The 17,505-nt window shown below is 42.0% G+C and overlaps 1 protein-coding gene across 2 annotated transcripts in view; it reads right to left on the bottom strand.

Moving 5' to 3' along the window:
• The window catches only part of ATXN7L1 (ataxin 7 like 1), a 76,369-nt gene that overhangs the window by 35,126 nt on the left and 23,738 nt on the right, over positions 1-17,505 (bottom strand). For both annotated transcript variants that reach the window (XM_070755165.1, XM_070755166.1), the window contains exon 3: positions 6,350-6,454. In XM_070755165.1, coding sequence (XP_070611266.1) covers positions 6,350-6,454 — 105 coding nt within the window. The remainder of the gene's footprint in view (positions 1-6,349; positions 6,455-17,505) is intronic.

Below are 17,505 nucleotides of genomic sequence, written 5' to 3'. Positions count from 1 at the left end.
GGATATGGGCATACTTGGAGAAGCCCATGATTGCTCTCGCAGCTGCATTCTGCACGATCTGAAGTTTCCGAACACTCTTCAAAGGTAGCCCCATGTAGAGAGCGTTACAGTAGTCGAGCCTCGAGGTGATGAGGGCATGAGTGACTGTGAGCAGTGACTCCCGGTCCCGACAGGGCTGCAACTGGTGCACCAATTATTATTATTTTTGGCAGTAGTCTATTTGTATGTCGGTGGAACTGCCTGGGGATGGATAGAGGTGCGGTGTCTCGGTTCGTAAGGCCATCGGAAATATGTGTGTTTTCCCACGGTCTTCGGCGACCCCTCTGAAAGGGTCGTTCGACCCCCAAAGGGGTCGCAACTCACAATCCACAGGTTGAGAACCACAGCTGTAAGGGAAGGACTACCTGTATTCCGGAATACCTACTATCTCATATGCTGCATAAAAATGCATAAATGGTTATGACCTATAAAGCCCTTCATGGCACTGGACCAGATTACCTCAGGGACCGCCTTCTGCTGCACGAATCCCAGCGACCAGTTAGGTCCCACAGAGTGGGTCTTCTCCGGGTCCCGTCAACTAAACAATGCCGCTTGGCGGGACCCAGGGGAAGAGCCTTCTCTGTGGCGGCCCCGGCCCTCTGGAACCAACTCCCCCCAGAGATTAGAATTGCCCCCACCCTCCTTGCCTTTCGTAAGCTGTTTAAAACCCACCTCTGCCACCAGGCATGGGGGAATTGAGATACTCTTTCCCCCTAGGCCTTTACAATTTAATGCATGGTATGTCTGTATGTATGATTGGTTTTTATATAATGGGTTTTAACTGTTTTTAGTATTGGATTATACTGTTTTGTTACTGTTGTTAGCCGCCCCGAGTCTGCGGAGAGGGGCGGCATACAAATCCAATTAATAATAATAATAATAATAATAATAATAACTGGTATGACTCATTTGACAATCGCCTTGCTTAGCCATGGAAATTCTTTCCCAATTATGGTTGTAAGCCAAGGGCTACTTTTATAGTTGCTGAACAAGGAATGTTTACTACGGACTTAAATCTTTCACAGCAGACATAAACCTTCGGGCTCAAATAAAACGTTTAGTGCAGTCGATTCCATGACACCCACTAAAGAAAATTTCTGTATTCAGAAGGAACGGTTTTTAATAGAGAGGCTCCCCCTAGTGGCTATAATTTAAGAAGCAAGTAACCTAAAATTCTTGAAAATTATGAAAAGTGGTCACGTTTAAAAAGTAAACTTTTCAACACTTGCATTGGAGATTGGATTGCAAATCTTACCACAAAATTGGAGTTTTTCACTTTTCACTGACCTTAGCCAATCACCAGGAGACAGAGAGTTCTAGTCCCGCCTTAGCCATGAAAACCAGCTGGTGACCTTGGCCCAATCACCAGGACTCAGGAGAGTTCTAGCCCCGCCTTAGACATGAACGTCAGCTGGTGACTTTAGCCCAATCACCAGGAGACAGAGAGATCTAGTCCCGCCTTAGCTATAAAAACAGACTAGATGACTTTGAGCCACTCTCTCAGCCCATCCCACTTCACAGGGGGTTTGGCAACTAGCACATATGTATCCTGGGGTCATGTGATCACCATTTGTGGCCTTCCCAACAAGCAAAATCCTCGCCTTTCGTAAGCTCCTTAAAACCCACCTCTGTCTTCAGGCATGGGGGAACTGAGATATACCTTTCCCCCCAGGCCTATACAATTTATGCATGGTATGTTTGTGTGTATGCTTGGTTTTTAATAAGGGCTTTTAGTAATTTAAATATTAGATTTGTTTTATGCTGTTTCTTCTTATTGTTGTTAGCCGCCCCGAGTCTACAGAGAGGGGCGGCATACAAATCTAATAAATAAAATAAATAAAATAAATAAAATAAATAAAATAAATAGATAAATAAATAAATAAATAAATAAATAAAATAAACAACGGCGGCAAGACAAATTTGTAAAAAAGGGGCAAAACTCACGTTAACAAATTTCTCGCGAGATAAATCCCGGGGCTCAATTGCGGTCGTTAAAATGAGGACTGCCTATATATCCCTTACCGATGCCTTAGCCAGCATCTTCTATTAATCCATTACCGTTGGGGAGCGGGGAGCGAGGAATGTAAGAGTGGGAGGACGTCGGGAGGACCCCCCTCAGATTCCAAGTGCTCCCGCAGCTTTCTTCCAAGCGAAGAGACAAGCGGATCTGCCAGCTTGCTAAAAAGAGATCACTTCCAGGACGAGCGAAGGATGCTTCCTCTTTAAAAACTCAAGCCTGGTTGTCAGGGCAACCGAGGACGGTGGTACCCAAGATGAAGCGTGGGCTGCTCCAGGCGCTGCGAAACGTTCACAGACAGAAAGGACTTTTCGTGTCTGAGAGAATGTAACAGCTCGACCACCGAGCAGCTCGAAATGCCCCGTGGCTAAGCGAGACAGTTGCTTGTTAAAGCGAGTAACGGATTGGCGAATCAAGTTATAGCGCTATCGAGCCAAGCTATATAACATTCCACAGAATTGTTGCCTGGATTATTTTATTTATTTATTTATTGGATTTGTATGCCGCCCCTCTCCGCAGACTCGGGGCGGCTAACAACAATGGTAAAACAACATATAACAATCCAATTTGATAAAACAACTATACAAAACTATACTATAAAAAAACCAAACATACACACAAACATACCATGCATAACTTGTAGTAGCCTAGGGGAAAAGAATAACTTAACTCCCCCATGCCTGGCGACAAAGGTGGGTCTTAAGAAGTTTGCAAAAGACAAGGAGGGTGGGGGCCGTTCTAATCTCTGGGGGGAGTTGATTCCAGAGGGCCGGGGCCGCCACAGAGAAGGCTCTTCCCCTGGGGCCCGCCAAACGACATTGTTTGGTTGACGGGACCCGGAGAAGGCCAACTCTGTGGGACCTTATCGGCCGCTGGGATTATGGCACCTGGAACTAAATTTGCACCATTTGCCATTATTCTTTTTTTTTTTGGGACAAGTATTTCAGCAATGTCAACAGGTACCGTATTTTTCAGAGTATAAGACGCACCTTTTTCCTTCCTAAAAGAGGCTGATAATTTGGGTGTCTCTTACACCCTGAATGTAGCTTTTTTTTCAGCCCTAACTAATTGCTAACAATCTTCCCAGCTCTTACCTTGCAGGCTTTCATTGCTTCTCTCTGCAAAGAATGTTTTCCAAGCCCTAAGACTTTCCAGCATTTTTTTCATTGCTCTAACTTGCTGCGAATAAGTTTCTTTCCAGCCCTAACCAGCTGCTAATGATGTTCCCAGCTCTTACTGGCTTGCAAGCTCTTTCATTGTTACTCTCTACGAATAATGTTTTCCAAGCCCTAAGTCTTTGCAGGGTTTTTTCCATTGCTCTACTTGCTCCAAATGTTTCTTTCCAGGTGCTAACGATGTTCCCAGCTCATACTGGCTTGCAAGCTCTTTCATTGTTACTCTCTCCGAATAAAGTTTTTTTAAAGCCCTAACCAGGGGATAAAATAATGTGCTGACTAAGGACGCTAGCCAGATGAATATCTGGTAAGCAGATTATTTTCCCTATTTTCCTCCCCAAAAGCTAAGGTGCGTCTTATACTCCAAAAAATATAGTATGTTTGTCAAGATCTATTTGTACTCATACTATTAACATAGGAACATAGAAGACTGATGGCAGAAAAAGACCTCATGATCCATCTAGTCTGCCCTTATACTATTTTCTGTATTTTATCTTAGGATGGATAGATGCTTATCCCAGGCATGTTTAAATTCAGTTACTGTGGATTTACCAACCACGTCTGCTGGAAGTTTGTTCCAATCATCTACTACTCTTTCAATAAAATAATATTTTCTCATGTTGCTTTTGATCTTTCCCCCAACTAACTTCAAATTGTGTCCCCTTGTTCTTGTGTTCACTTTCCCATTGAAAACACTTCTCTCCTGAACCTTATTTAACCCTTTGACATATTTAAATGTTTCGATCATGTCCCCCCTTTTCCTTCTGTCCTCCAGACTATACAGATTGAGGTCATTAAGTCTTTCCTGATGCGTTTTATGCTTAAGACCTTCCACCATTCTTGTAGCCCGTCTTTGGACCCGTTCAATTTTGTCCATATCTTTTTGTAGGTGAGGTCTCCAGAACTAGACACAGTATTATTCTAACTGTGGTCTCACCAGCGCTCTATATAGCGGGACCACAATCTCCCTCTTCTTGCTTGTTATGCCTCTAGCTATGCAGCCAAGCATCCTACTTGCTTTTCCTACCGCCCAACCACACTGCTCACCCATTTTGAGACTGTCAGAAATCACCACCCCTAAATCCTTCTCTCCTGAAGTTTTTGCTAACACACAACTGCCAATACAATACTCAGATTGAGGATTCCTTTTCCCCAAGTGCATTATTTTACATTTGGAAATAAATATTATTATTTATTTATTTCTATCCACAACACTGAGAACATTAGATGCAATACCTTTATTTTAAACACCAAGAAACCTCAAAAACACTCTCTTGCGATCACTTCCTTTAAAAAAAAGTGGTTATTCAAACCGTTCTTACAGCTATAATAACGCAATGACTTAAGCTTTTTTTTACAATAACAATCTTAAGACAAAGACAACTGTGTATTAAGCACTCGACTGAAGTCCTTACATATTCCTCTTCGATTTAGCCACACAACGCCAGTCTAATTCAAGATCATTAAGCAGCAAGATTAATCAGTCATTACTCGGACAATAAAAACAAGGAGTTATGCAAGGTGTTTTAATTAACAACTGGACAAACAGGGGAAAACCAAAAACATAAAACAGCGTCCGTGTACATAAGCTGCCGATCCTACTTCAGAATCACAAAATTCTTTTCCCAGTGTACTTTTTTTTAAAACACATGTAATAAATTTAAATAAACCCCAAATCAGTTACAATACAATACAAAATCAACTTTATTTGATTAGTCAATCGACCATATCAAAGCGAGGAAAAGGACCACATCTGTCGTCATAAAACTGTGACTGGTTAAAATACAATAAAATTGGCTAAAATAGAGGGAATTTGAATAAATAAAATGCAGTATAATATGCTAAAATTGAGTAGTAAAACATGAGAATATAACCCGTGCAAAGGATTATATTAAACAAATCTAACATACTGATATAAAATATTCTTAAGTGAGTTCATCTCCTTTGCATGCCACCCCAATATGTTCTATAAAAAGTACAGTGATACCTCGTCTTACAAACGCCTCATCATACAAACTTTTCGAGATACAAACCTGGGGTTTAAGATTTTTTTGCCTCATCTTACAAACTATTTTCACCTTACAAACCCACCGCTGCCGTTGGGATGCCCCGCCTCCAGACTTCTGTTGCCAGCGAGGCACCCGTTTTTGCGCTGCTGGGATTTCCCTGAGGCGCCCCTCCATGGGAAACCCCACCTCCAGACTGCCATGTTTTTGTGATGCTGCAGGGGAATCCCAGCAGGGGAATCCCAGCAGCGCAAAAACGGGCGCTTTGCTGGCAATGGAAGTCTGGAGGTGGGGTTTCCCAGCGAGGGGAGCCTCAGTGAAATCACAGCATCACAAAAACACAGAAGTCCGTAGGTGGGGTTTCGAGGACTTCGGTGTTTTTGCGATGCTGCGATTTCACTGATGCTCCCTTCGCTGGGAAACCCCACCTCCGGACTTCCATTGCCAGCGAAGCACTCATTTTTGCGCTGCTGGGATTCCCCTGCAGCATCACAAAAACACGGAAGTCCAGAGGTGGGGTTTCCCATGGAGGGGAGCCTCAGGGGAATTCCAGTAGCGCAAAAACGGGTGCTTCGGCCGGCAAAATTAATCGCTTTTCCATTGATTCCTATGGGAATCATTGTTTCATCTGACAAACTTTTCACCTTAAGAACCTCGTCCCGGAACCAATTAAGTTTGTAAGACAAGGTATCACTGTATTCTCATCTGAACAGCCCTGACTATAAACTTAGCGGTTCTAGAAACTACATATATATTTGTACCCTGAAGAAAACATGATAATTGTTTATTACAGTCCCAGTGTATGATTTTGTCAAATAGGGGCTGTAAATAATGAGAAATCAGTTACAAGCAATTCTGGGTATCTTGTTTCTCCTTTTCTCAGGGTTGAAATGCTCTCGGTTCTCTCGTGCCTATTGGCCGTTGGAGAGCTGGCCGCGAAGGGAGCGTGAGGCTCCGCCCACCTACCCGGATGGGCGACCAATAGTCACAAGTGAACCGGGACCATTTCACCCCTGCCCCCTCCCTACCTCTAATCCGAATTCCAAACCGAGGGAGGCACATTAAACGGACGTCAACAGAGTTGTAAATCAGGAACAAAACGTGTCACTTACCGCAGTGGGACTGGAAAACCTGTGGCTTGATCACCTGGTTGCAGGCATTGCACACAACTAGGTAGAAATCATCGTGAGCTGGGTAATGGCCAAATAAGTGCATATCTGTGGGAAAGTTAAAAAATACAAACATTAGAAGTCGTCCTTAGGCAGGGGACAAAAAAGATACAGTACTTCTGTTTCCGTTATTTTTTTTTAAAAAAATCATTTAAATCATTATTTATTTAAACAATACAGTGGTACCTCATGATACGAACCCCTTGTCTTACGAACAACCCAAGATACGAACCCGGGGTTCAGAAATTTTTTCCCTCCTCTTACGAACTTTTTCCTTCTTACGAACCCACTGCCGTCGCCGCCGAGAAGCCCCGCCGCCCGGCTGTCGCTTTTTGAAACAGCCGGGGGGCTTCTCAGCGTCCTCCTGAACCTGAACGCCAAACCCGAACTTCTGCGTTCGGGAGGCCGCCGAGAAGCCCCCCAGCTGTTTCAAAAGACAACAGCCGGGCGGCGGGGCTTCTCGGCGGCCTCCCAAATGCCGAACCCGGAAGTTCGGGTTTGGCGTTCGGGTTCAGGAGGACGCTGAGAAGCCCCCCGGCTGTTTTAAAAGGTGACAGCCGGGCAGCGGGGCTTCCCAGCGGCCTCCCGAACCCGAACTTTTGCCAAACTTCCGGGTTCGGCATTCGGGAGGCCGCCGAGAAGCCCCGCCGCCCGGCTGTCACCTTTTAAAACAGCCGGGGGGCTTCTCGGCGGCCTTCCGAATGCCGAACCCGGAAGTTCGGGTTTGGTGTTTGGGTTCAGTGGGACGCTAAGAAGCCCCCCGACTGTTTCAAAAGGTGACAGCCAGGCGGCGGCGTTTTTTTGCGGGGTTTTTTTCGTTGCACGGATTAATTGATTTTACATTGTTTCCTATGGGAAACAATGTTTCGTCTTACGAACTTTTCGTCTTACGAACCTCCCCCGGGAACCAATTAGGTTCGTAAGACGAGGTATTACTGTACTTCTGTTTCAAAAGGTGGTATTTTTAAAAAAAAATCATTTAAATCATTATTTGTTTAAACAATATTTGAATAATATTTAAATTTATTGACACCATTTAAATAAATTAAATTTAAGTAATTAAAAAAGAAGAAGAGACGATTGCATGCTTTGTTCAGAAATCAGTTCCTTCAGAATTTAGGGCAAGAGGTCTTCAAATTTGGCAGCGTTAAGATTTGTGGACTTCAACTCTCATTTGTTAGGTGAATTTTGCCCCATTTGACAACTGGGCAAAATTAAGCACTAAGAAATGTAATTAATTTTTAAAAATCAATAAAATTGGGGGGAAGTTGACATATTGCATTTCCGCTTTCCAAATGCCAACAGAAGAGAATATACTGGTAGGCCTCAACCTACGACCACAATTGAGAATTTTACAACCTTTCTCAACGCAATTGTAACACAGTTGGAAATCTGGCTTCCATCATTGACTTTGCTTGCCAGGTGGTTAAAAGGAGCTTACAAAAGGCAAGGAGGGTGGGGGCAATTCTAATCTCTGGGGGGAGTTGGTTCCAGAGGGTCGGGGCCGCCACAGAGAAGGCTCTTCCCCTAGGTCCCGCCAAACGACATTGTTTAGTTCAGGGGTCGACAAAGTTGTTCAGAATCTAGGAGCCAGCCAAAAAATTTAGGAGCCAGAATTTTTTTTAAGCAAACTTGGTTTTTTGCCGAGTCTCCACCTGACATCGCTTTCACCCCCTCCCCCCCGGCGCAGGCCTGGCTCCGCCGAGCCGGCTCTGCTGTACTCCCGTCGGGATCCGAGGGGAGACCGTTAGTCAGAAACCGAAACAGAGAAGAAGGAAAGGGAGACCGGGCCGGGGACGCGGGTGAGGGGGGGAGGGGGGAGGAGGGGTTACTGGTCGGAAGTCACCGCGCACGCGGCCGGAGGAGGAATGAACAAAACCTCACGCCGGGAGGGGAGGGGCTTCCGCTTCTCTCCGAAGGCGGGTGAGCGGCCAAGATCGGAGCGTCTGTGTGCGGTGGGGGGGAGTGAAGGGGTTCGAGTAGGAGGCGGAATGGAGGCAAGGGGGGGAGGGAGAGACGCACGCAAGCGCAGGGGACGCTGGGAAAGCAGCTCGCTCCGAGGTTGATGGGCGGAGCTACGGAAGCCAAGATGTACCATTTCTGGGCGTAAACACAAGGCGGGAAAAATATACTGTATACCAGTGATTTTCAACCTTTTTTGAGCCGCGGCACACTTTTTATATTTACAAAATCCTGGGGCACACCACCAACCAAAATGACACAAATCTAATAAATAAATAAATAAATAATAAATAAATAAATAAATACATACATACATACATACATACATACATAAATAACCCCCTCATATATACAATCCCATGTAACATCCCCTTATAAATACAGTCAATCATCAATCATCCCTCCTGAAATTTATACCACTGTCTCATTTCTGGGTACTTCTCCTGTCTTTCCCCCTTTTCTCTCTCGTGTTTCTCATTTCTCTCTCTTCCTCCCTTTTTCCCTCATTCCTTCTCCCTCTCACTTCTCCTCTTTTTCCATCCCTGTCTCTCTCCCCCCCTTATGTGTGTGTATGTATACACACTCCAACCATTTCCAAAACCAGTTGAGGGCTGGGTTTTTTTTCTCTTTTATCCTTTTCAAAAACAGGTGTGGGCTGGGGGGGGGTTTCTTATTATTTGGATGCTTTTTACCATATGCTTCAAGAATCACCTCTCTCTCTCTCTCTTTTGTTTCTCTCTCCTCTCATTCTCTGCCTCAATCATTTTATCATTTCTCCTTTTTTCTCCCCTTTTTGTTCTCATTTCTCTCACTCTCCTTTCCTCTCCCTATCTGTCTTGCTTTCTCTCTCTCTTGCTATCTTTTTCTCTCTCTTGTTCTCTTATTTTCTCTCTCTCTCTCTTGTTCTTTCTCTCTCTCATGCTTTCTCTCTCTTGTTCTTTCTCTCTCTGTTGCTCTCTCTCTTATTTTCTCTCTCTCTCTCTCCTTTCTCTCATTCCCTCTTTCTCTCTATCCTTTCTATCTCTCACTCTTTCCTTCTCTCCCTCCCTTTCTCTCTCTTTCCATTCCCTCTTTCTCTCTATCCTTTCTATCTCTCACTCTTTCCTTCTCCCCCTCTCTTTCTCTCTCTTTCCTTTCTCTCATTCCCTTTCTCTCTATCCTTTCTATCTCTCACTTTTTCTTTCTCTCCCTCCCTTTCTCTCTCTTTCCTTTCTCTCATTCCATCTTTGTCTCCTGGGGCTGACTGCGCCTGCCCTGCACCCCCCACCACGGAGGGAAAGCATTTGGCATCGGCACCGCCAACCCCCCCCCCCCCTGCACAAGCAGCAAAAGCCTCTGCGACTGAGCCGGAAGGCAAACGGTGCACCCCGCCGCTTAGGCTTTTGCTGCTCCTGGGGGGGGGGGAGGATTTTCTCCTCCCCGCCCCCCCCCCCCCGGCAGCCAAACGTCGCTGGTGCAGGAAAGCAGCGTGTTAAAAGGCGCGCTGCTTTCACGGAAAACAAACCCGGCTTTCCTGGCAACGGAGGATGACAAGCAGGAAGAAGCGGGGTGGAGCAACGCCAGGCTCAAGCAGGCAGCTTCCGCGCGTTTCTTTCAGCGGAAGAGGAGGAGAGGGAGCGGATCGGGTGGGCGGGGGCAGCGCCTTCTACTGCCGGCGCCTCCCCGCCCCCGCCCCCCCCCCCAGGCAGGCAGGGGAATGGGAACTGCGCGCCCATGGAAAAGGGCACGCAGGGGGGTATTTTGGGGTGTGCGGGTAGCGGCGGCGGGCAATAGCCGGGGGGCGGCTTCTGCAAGTGGGAGCTCCAGGGCTGAAGCCTCAGCCCTGGAGCTCCCACTTGCAGGAGCCACCTCGCGGCACACCGGTTGAAAAACACTGCTGTATACACATACAGTACAGCAGGCAACATTTTCTAGGCGCCAGACAACATTTTCTAGGCGCCACTGGCGACCAGGCGCCTGGGTTTGTCGAACCTTGGTTTAGTTGACAGGACCTGGAGAAGGCCCACTCTGTGGGACCTCAATGGTCGCTGGGATTCGTGTGGCAGAAGGCGGTCCCATGATTGTTAAGCCACTCCCATCTGGTCGCATGGCCGGCAAGACACTCCTACCTAGTCACATGACCTTTAAGCCATCCCCAGTCACATGATTGTCAAGCCACTCCCACCTGGTCACATGCCCAGCAAGCCACTCCTACCCAGCCACATGGCCATCAAGCCACACCCACAAAATAAGCCACGCCCACAGTGCAGCAGTAAACTTTTTGAAAACCCATCACCGGGCAAGAGCTACACCTCTAGGCCACAGCAACCCTGTTCCCAGGCAGTGTACATTTGGCTGCAAATAAATCTGATCATTCCATTATTATTATTATTATTATTATTATTATTATTATTATTATTATTAATTAGATCTGCATGCCGCCCCTCTCCGCAGACTCGGGGCGGCTCACAACAGTGATAAAAACAATACATGGTAACAAATCTAATAATTTAAAATCTAAAATTATAGTTCTAGAGATTTAAAAATGCAGATCATATGCCAGGAAGGATGGTTCATATGGAAAATGAAACTCTGAACAAGAATGTTGCACGGTGCAATGGTCATTCTCTTTTTTTGGGTGTGTGTGTGTTGGGAATCATAAAAAAAGAGCGAGTCAAAACAATTCACGCAGCTAGCAAGATCACCAAAGTTTTGAGAGAATTAACAGGGGTCTATTTGACTTTATCCAGGCATTCATTAATCTCCACAGCAGAGAAGAAAATACAGGATAAAAGAGAATAGAATAGTCTCAAGAAACCTATCGTTAAGTATTGCACCTTATGATTCTGGATGGACTTATCTTTTCTTTTATGTACACTGAGAGCATATGCACCAAGATATATTCCATGTGTGTCCAATCACACTTGGCCAATAAAGAAGCATCGAAACATTTAAATATGTGAAAGGGTTAAATAAGGTTCAGGAGGGAAGTGTTTTTAATAGGAAAGTGAACACAAGAACAAGGGGGCACAATCTGAAGTTAGTTGGGGGAAAGATCAAAAGCAACGTGAGAAAATATTATTTCACTGAAAGAGTAGTAGATCCTTGGAACAAACTTCCAGCAGACGTGGTTGGTAAATCCACAGTAACCGAATTTAAACATGCCTGGGAGAAACATATATCCATCCTAAGATAAAACACAGGAAATAGTATAAGGGCAGACTAGATGGACCATGAGGTCTTTTTCTGCCGTCAGTCTTCTATGTTTCTAAGAATTCTATTCTATTCTATTCTATTCTCTCCTATTGACTGTATCCCTTATAATAATTGTATTGTCCACTCTAAAGCCAACCAGGAAGGCACTGCCATTTTTTAAGGCGCCAACCTTATGCATTTTATAAAAACTGCCAATTTCCAGGGTGCCTGACGTTTGCGTGCAAAATATATTAAGGTAAGGAATCAATTGGAATCGGAGACAAGTGTCAGTTTCACTCACACTTTGGAAGGTCCAGGGAGGGGACTTAAAATGGTAGCCTTTGTGAAATGTTACTTCCAAAAGTCAACAGACTCACTCCTTTTTAAAACCTAAAATTATTTATGATTTGTTCCACGTGTTGTGAGCCGCCCCGAGTCTTCGGAGAGGGGCGGCATACAAATCTAAGTAATAAATAATAAATAAATAAATAAATAATAAAAAGAGCCAAAACAGATGAATCAATCATACAAGGGGGCATAGGGTCATGACGTATTAAGGTATTTGGGTTGTATGACTTTTTTTAATAGGGTTTTTTTTTAAAAGACTGTTTTAACATTGGATTTTTTATATAATGTTTTATTTGTTGTGAGCCGTTCCGAGTCCTCGGAGAAGGGCGGCATACAAATCTAATAAATTATTATTATTATTATTATTTATTTATTTATTTATTTATTTATTTATTTGAATAATCAGTTTGAGTGTGTGTGTGTGTGTTTGTGTGTTTTATTTAAAAAGTTGAAATGTTTGGCAGAATTTCCCCCCCCCTGGTCGGATTGTAAAAATGGTTACAAGAATGGTGGAAGGTCTTAAGCATAAAACGTATCAGGAAAGACTTCATGAACTCAATCTGTATAGTCTGGAGGACAGAAGGGAAAGGGGGCACATGATCGAAACATTTAAATATGTTAAAGGGTTAAATAAGGTTCAGGAGAGAAGTGTTTTTAATAGGAAAGTGAACACAAGAACAAGGGGACACAATCTGAAGTTAGTTGAGGGAAAGATCAAAAGCAACGTGAGAAAATATTATTTGACTGAAAGAGTAGTAGATCCTTGGAACAAATTTCCAGCAGACGTGGTTGGTAAATCCACAGTAACTGAATTTAAACATGCCTGGGATAAACATATATCCATCGTAAGATAAAATACAGAAAATAGTATAAGGGCAGACTAGATGGACCATGAGGTCTTTTTCTGCCGTCAGACTTCTATGTTTCTATAGTTCCTAACACCATAGGAAATTTGTCTTTTTCCTTGGTCTTCGACAACCCGTGTGAAACAGCCACCCTGACCCCCAACCACTGCTCTAAGGTATTGTGAATCTGGAATGAATCTACCTCTGGTAAAGTTCTCTGAACTCGTGGTGCTTCAAGTAGAGAAAGCATCTGGATTAAGTTAAGCAGGCTAATTGCCAGGAGTAAACTCTTCGTAGGAGTTTGCTACAGATAAGCAAATAGAAGAAGTAGATAAAGTAAATTACTGAAGCTTCCCACAAAACCACAAAGTGGTTGCGATAGGAGGTTACCGAGGCCTCTTTAGAAGGCTAATTCGGCCAAAACATGCGAAACAAATTTTTCACTTGAGTTGGGGAAATTTTTTATTTATTATTTATTTATTTATTTTGTCCAATACACAATGAGGGTTTTAGTGGGTATATATCTATATACACATAGTAAAATAAATGATGAAGGTTATAGAGGAGATATTCATAGTAAAATATATCTAAGAAATAACAGAAAAGAAGATATAGTAATAGAACATATCAATGAAAGAATAGAAGAAGAGATATAGGAATAGAAGAAAGGTATAGGAGATATAGGAGAGCAATAGGACAGGGGATGGAAGGCACTCTAGTGCACTTGTACTCGCCCCTTATTGACCTCTTAGGAATCTGGATAGGTCAACCGTAGATAATCTAAGAGTAAAGTGTTGGGGGTTTGGGGATGACACTATGGAGTCCGGTAATGAGTTCCATGCTTCGACAACTCGGTTACTGAAGTCATATTTTTTACAGTCAAGTTTGGAGCTGTTAAATATTAAGTTTAAATCTGTTGTGTGCTCTTGTGTTGTCGTGGTTGAAGCTGAAGTAGTCGCCGACAGGCAGGACGTTGCAGCATATGATCTTGTGGGCAATACTTAGATCGAGTTTAAGGCGTCTTAGTTCTAAACTTTCTAGGCCCAGGATTGAAAGTCTAGTCTCATAGGGTATTCTATCAAAAGCTTCAGCAATCTGGATTTGCCACCTAACTATATATCTAAGAAGTGGGAACGCTTTATTTTAACCTTGTTGTTCAAATAGCAAACAATGTGACTTTATTTTAATCTTCTTGTTGTTAAAACAGCAAACAAACTGTAGGTTTTAGAAACACCAATTTTAATAAGACGATAATAGAAAAGCCCTGAAGACGATAATACTGTAGCTGGCTCTGACTACTTGAAATTAAAGGTAGTACAATGTCAAAAAATAGTAGCAAGGAAGAAAGCAAGGAGACATTTCATGAAGACAAGGTGTTCCAAGGGGCAGCTTGCAAAGGTGAGAAGACTAAAGAAATAAAGGGGAAGGTTTGGTAGGGAAGGTTTGCCTATTTGCCGATGACTCTAAAGTGTGCAATAGGGTTGATATTCCTGGAGGCGTCTGTAATATGGTAAATGATTTAGCTTTACTAGATAAATGGTCAAAGCAATGGAAACTGCAGTTTAATGTTTCCAAATGTAAAATAATGCACTTGCGGAAAAGGAATCCTCAATCTGAGTATTGTATTGGGAGTTCTGTGTTAGCAAAAACTTCAGAAGAAAAGGATTTAGGGGTAGCAATTTCTGACAGTCTCAAAATGGGTGAACAGTGCAGTCAGGCGGTAGGGAAAGCAAGAAGGATGCTTGGCTGCATAGCTAGAGGTATAACAAGCAGGAAGAGGGAGATTATGATCCCGCTTTATAGAGCGCTGGTGAGACCACATTTGGAATAATACTGTGTTCAGTTCTGGAGACCTCATCTACAAAAAGATATTGACAAGATTGAACGGGTCCAAAGACGGGCTACGAGAATGGTGGAAGGTCTTAAGCATAAAACCTATCAGGAAAGACTTAATGAACTCAATCTGTATAGTCTGGAGGACAGAAGGGAAAGGGGGGACATGATCGAAACATTTAAATATGTTAAAGGGTTAAATAAGGTCCAGGAGGGAAGTGTTTCTAATAGGAAAGTGAACACAAGAACAAGGGGACACAATCTGAAGTTAGTTGGGGGAAAGATCAAAAGCAACATGAGAAAATATTATTTCACTGAAAGAGTAGTAGATGCTTGGAACAAACTTCCAGCAGACGTGGTTGGTAAATCCACAGGAACTGAATTTAAACATGCCTGGGATAAACACATATCCATCCTAAGATAAAATACAGAAAACAGTATAAGGGCAGACTAGATGGACCATGAGGTCTTTTTCTGCCGTCAGACTTCTATGTTTCTATGTTTCTAAACTTTGGGGAAATGGAAAGACGGATGAATTGCAAAGGAAATCTGCAAGTCTACAGATCAGTAATGTAGGACTAAGATCAAAGGTGGGAAATGAACTCAAGCTAAGGAGGCAAAATCTGTTGGCAAAGTCTGTTCTTGAAGTGTCAACAATAGCAATGCAGAAAAGCAGAAAATAAATAGAATCGCAAAAGTGCTTTTTTTCCCCCCTCCAAGAGGTAACTGGACTTTCTTGTTTTTCTTTGAAGAGGTTTGGCTTCCAAGAAGCTTCTTCAGAGCCGAGGAAGCTTCTGGGATGAGAAGTGAAACCCAGGAAGTCCACTGGCTTCTTGAAAAAACCACCATGACCTGGATGGTTGAGAAACTCCATAGACAAATAGAGAGAAGAGCAAGAGGAAAAAAAGAAGACCCTCAACTTTTACATCAGTGTTGCCATCAAATTGAAATGTTGCTCGGAATAGTAAATTGGGAACAAACGCCAAACAGGAGGAAAATGGGTAAAAATGAACTGATGCAAGGATATTCTAGCTAATTTGAAAGTCATTACACATCACACTTGGCCAATAAAGAATTCTATTCTATTCTGTTCTATTCTATTCGGCCCTGATGAAACACACCTTAAAATATTGAAGAAAATCTGTGCAAATTTATTGATATGTTCCTTTTAAGGAAAGGAGGGATTAAAAAAGGAACTCAATAATTACACTGGTCAACATTAAAAAAATCACCAGCAAAAGCAATATGTCTGATTTATGGAGTTTGATGGGCTGGTTCCAAAAATACGTTTAGTTTTGCTCTATCACATAAACTTATTATGTTATTTCTATGTTTTCTTTTTTTAATTTTTTTAAAAAAAAATATTTTTATTAAATTGCATAGACAGACATGACATACATAACATGCAACACTTAGTGGAGCTACAGTCGCTCCGCTCAGAGTAGAAGTCGTCTTTGTGTTTGGGGGGGAAAAAAGTAAAAAGAAAAAGATCTTGTCTTTGTTTAACACCGTCCATAAAATACTTAAAAATATCAATTATAAGGTAGTAGATAAAAACACAGTATTAAAGAACATATATAAAAAATTTAACATTATAGCTTAAATTGAATTTAAAATAAGAGAAAAAAAAGAGAGAAAAGTAAAAGAAGAAAAAAGGAGTTTACATTTATATTTAGTGATTATTTACAATATTTCTACATTTTCAATGTATGTGGTAATTACTGTTTTCTTAATGTCGCCAGTATATTTCCTATACCTTATGATAATGATGCTGCTCTGTGGAAACTATACCTGCTACAGAAAAACTATATACATTATTGAAATCAGACCAAAAAAATGATTCGGAAAAGTACAAGGTCAACTGCGATGATTACAAAAAATATTTTTTATACATCCGTGTTACAGTTTTCTTAATGTTCCCAGTATATTTCCTAAATCTTATAATGACACTCCTCTTTGGAAACTATACCTGCTACAAAAAAAAAACACTATATACATTATTGAAATCAGAACAAAAAAATGATTCGGAAAATTACAAGGTCAACTGCAAATGATTAAAAAAAATATTTTTGTACGCCTGTATTATTGGCTGACAACTGAAAAGATCTAACTCTAAATACTAAAGCCCAGTATTTGTTAAGCATATTAAGGACAAGTCTAATAAATTATTATTATTATTAAAATTAAAATTATATTCTTCTTATTGTTGTATCTTTTTTATTGTTTTATATTATTTTGTAAGCCTCCCTGAGTCCTTCAGGATTGGGTGGCATAGAAATCGAATGAATGAATGAATGAATGAATGAATGAATGAATGAATGAATGAATGAATGAATAAATAAGTTTGCTTGGTATGTATGAGTGTATGATGGTATAGTTCAGTCTAGAGGTTTTTATTGTTATTGTAATGGGTTGATTAGTTTAACTGGGTTTTATTGTTTCATATTTGACTTTTATTGTATTATTTTATTGTTGTAAGCCGGCCTGACTCCTACGGGAATGGGCGGCATAGAAGTCAAATAAATTAAATTAAATTAAATTAAAAACTTCCAGTGTTGGAGCATCTACAACTTCTGGAGACAAGTTGTTCCACTCATTCTGTCAGGAAATTTCTACTTTGTTCTAGGTTGCTTCTAACTTTGACTACTGTCCATCCGTTGCTTCCTGTCCTGCCTTCTGTTCTTTGGAGAATAGGTTGACCCCCTATCCTTTGGGGCAGCCCCTAAGATATTGGAACACTGCTATCATGCCACCCCTACTAAAGAAACTACACTGATAAAAGGACAAACTCTAAATATGTATTAGATTTTAAAGCTCAACAGAGCTGGCAAAGGGACAAAACACAATTAAAAATTTCTGGAATAAAATGCAATTAAAATATAGATTTCCTACAATAAAACTTGCCTTGCTTTGCAAGGCAAAATTCAATCATAACTG

This window comes from Erythrolamprus reginae, chromosome 6 (genome assembly GCF_031021105.1).
Source record: "Erythrolamprus reginae isolate rEryReg1 chromosome 6, rEryReg1.hap1, whole genome shotgun sequence".
In the NCBI taxonomy this organism is placed as follows: domain Eukaryota; kingdom Metazoa; phylum Chordata; class Lepidosauria; order Squamata; family Dipsadidae; genus Erythrolamprus; species Erythrolamprus reginae.
Note: the sequence above shows the minus strand (reverse complement) of the source record. Positions and strands in the feature narration are given on the sequence as shown.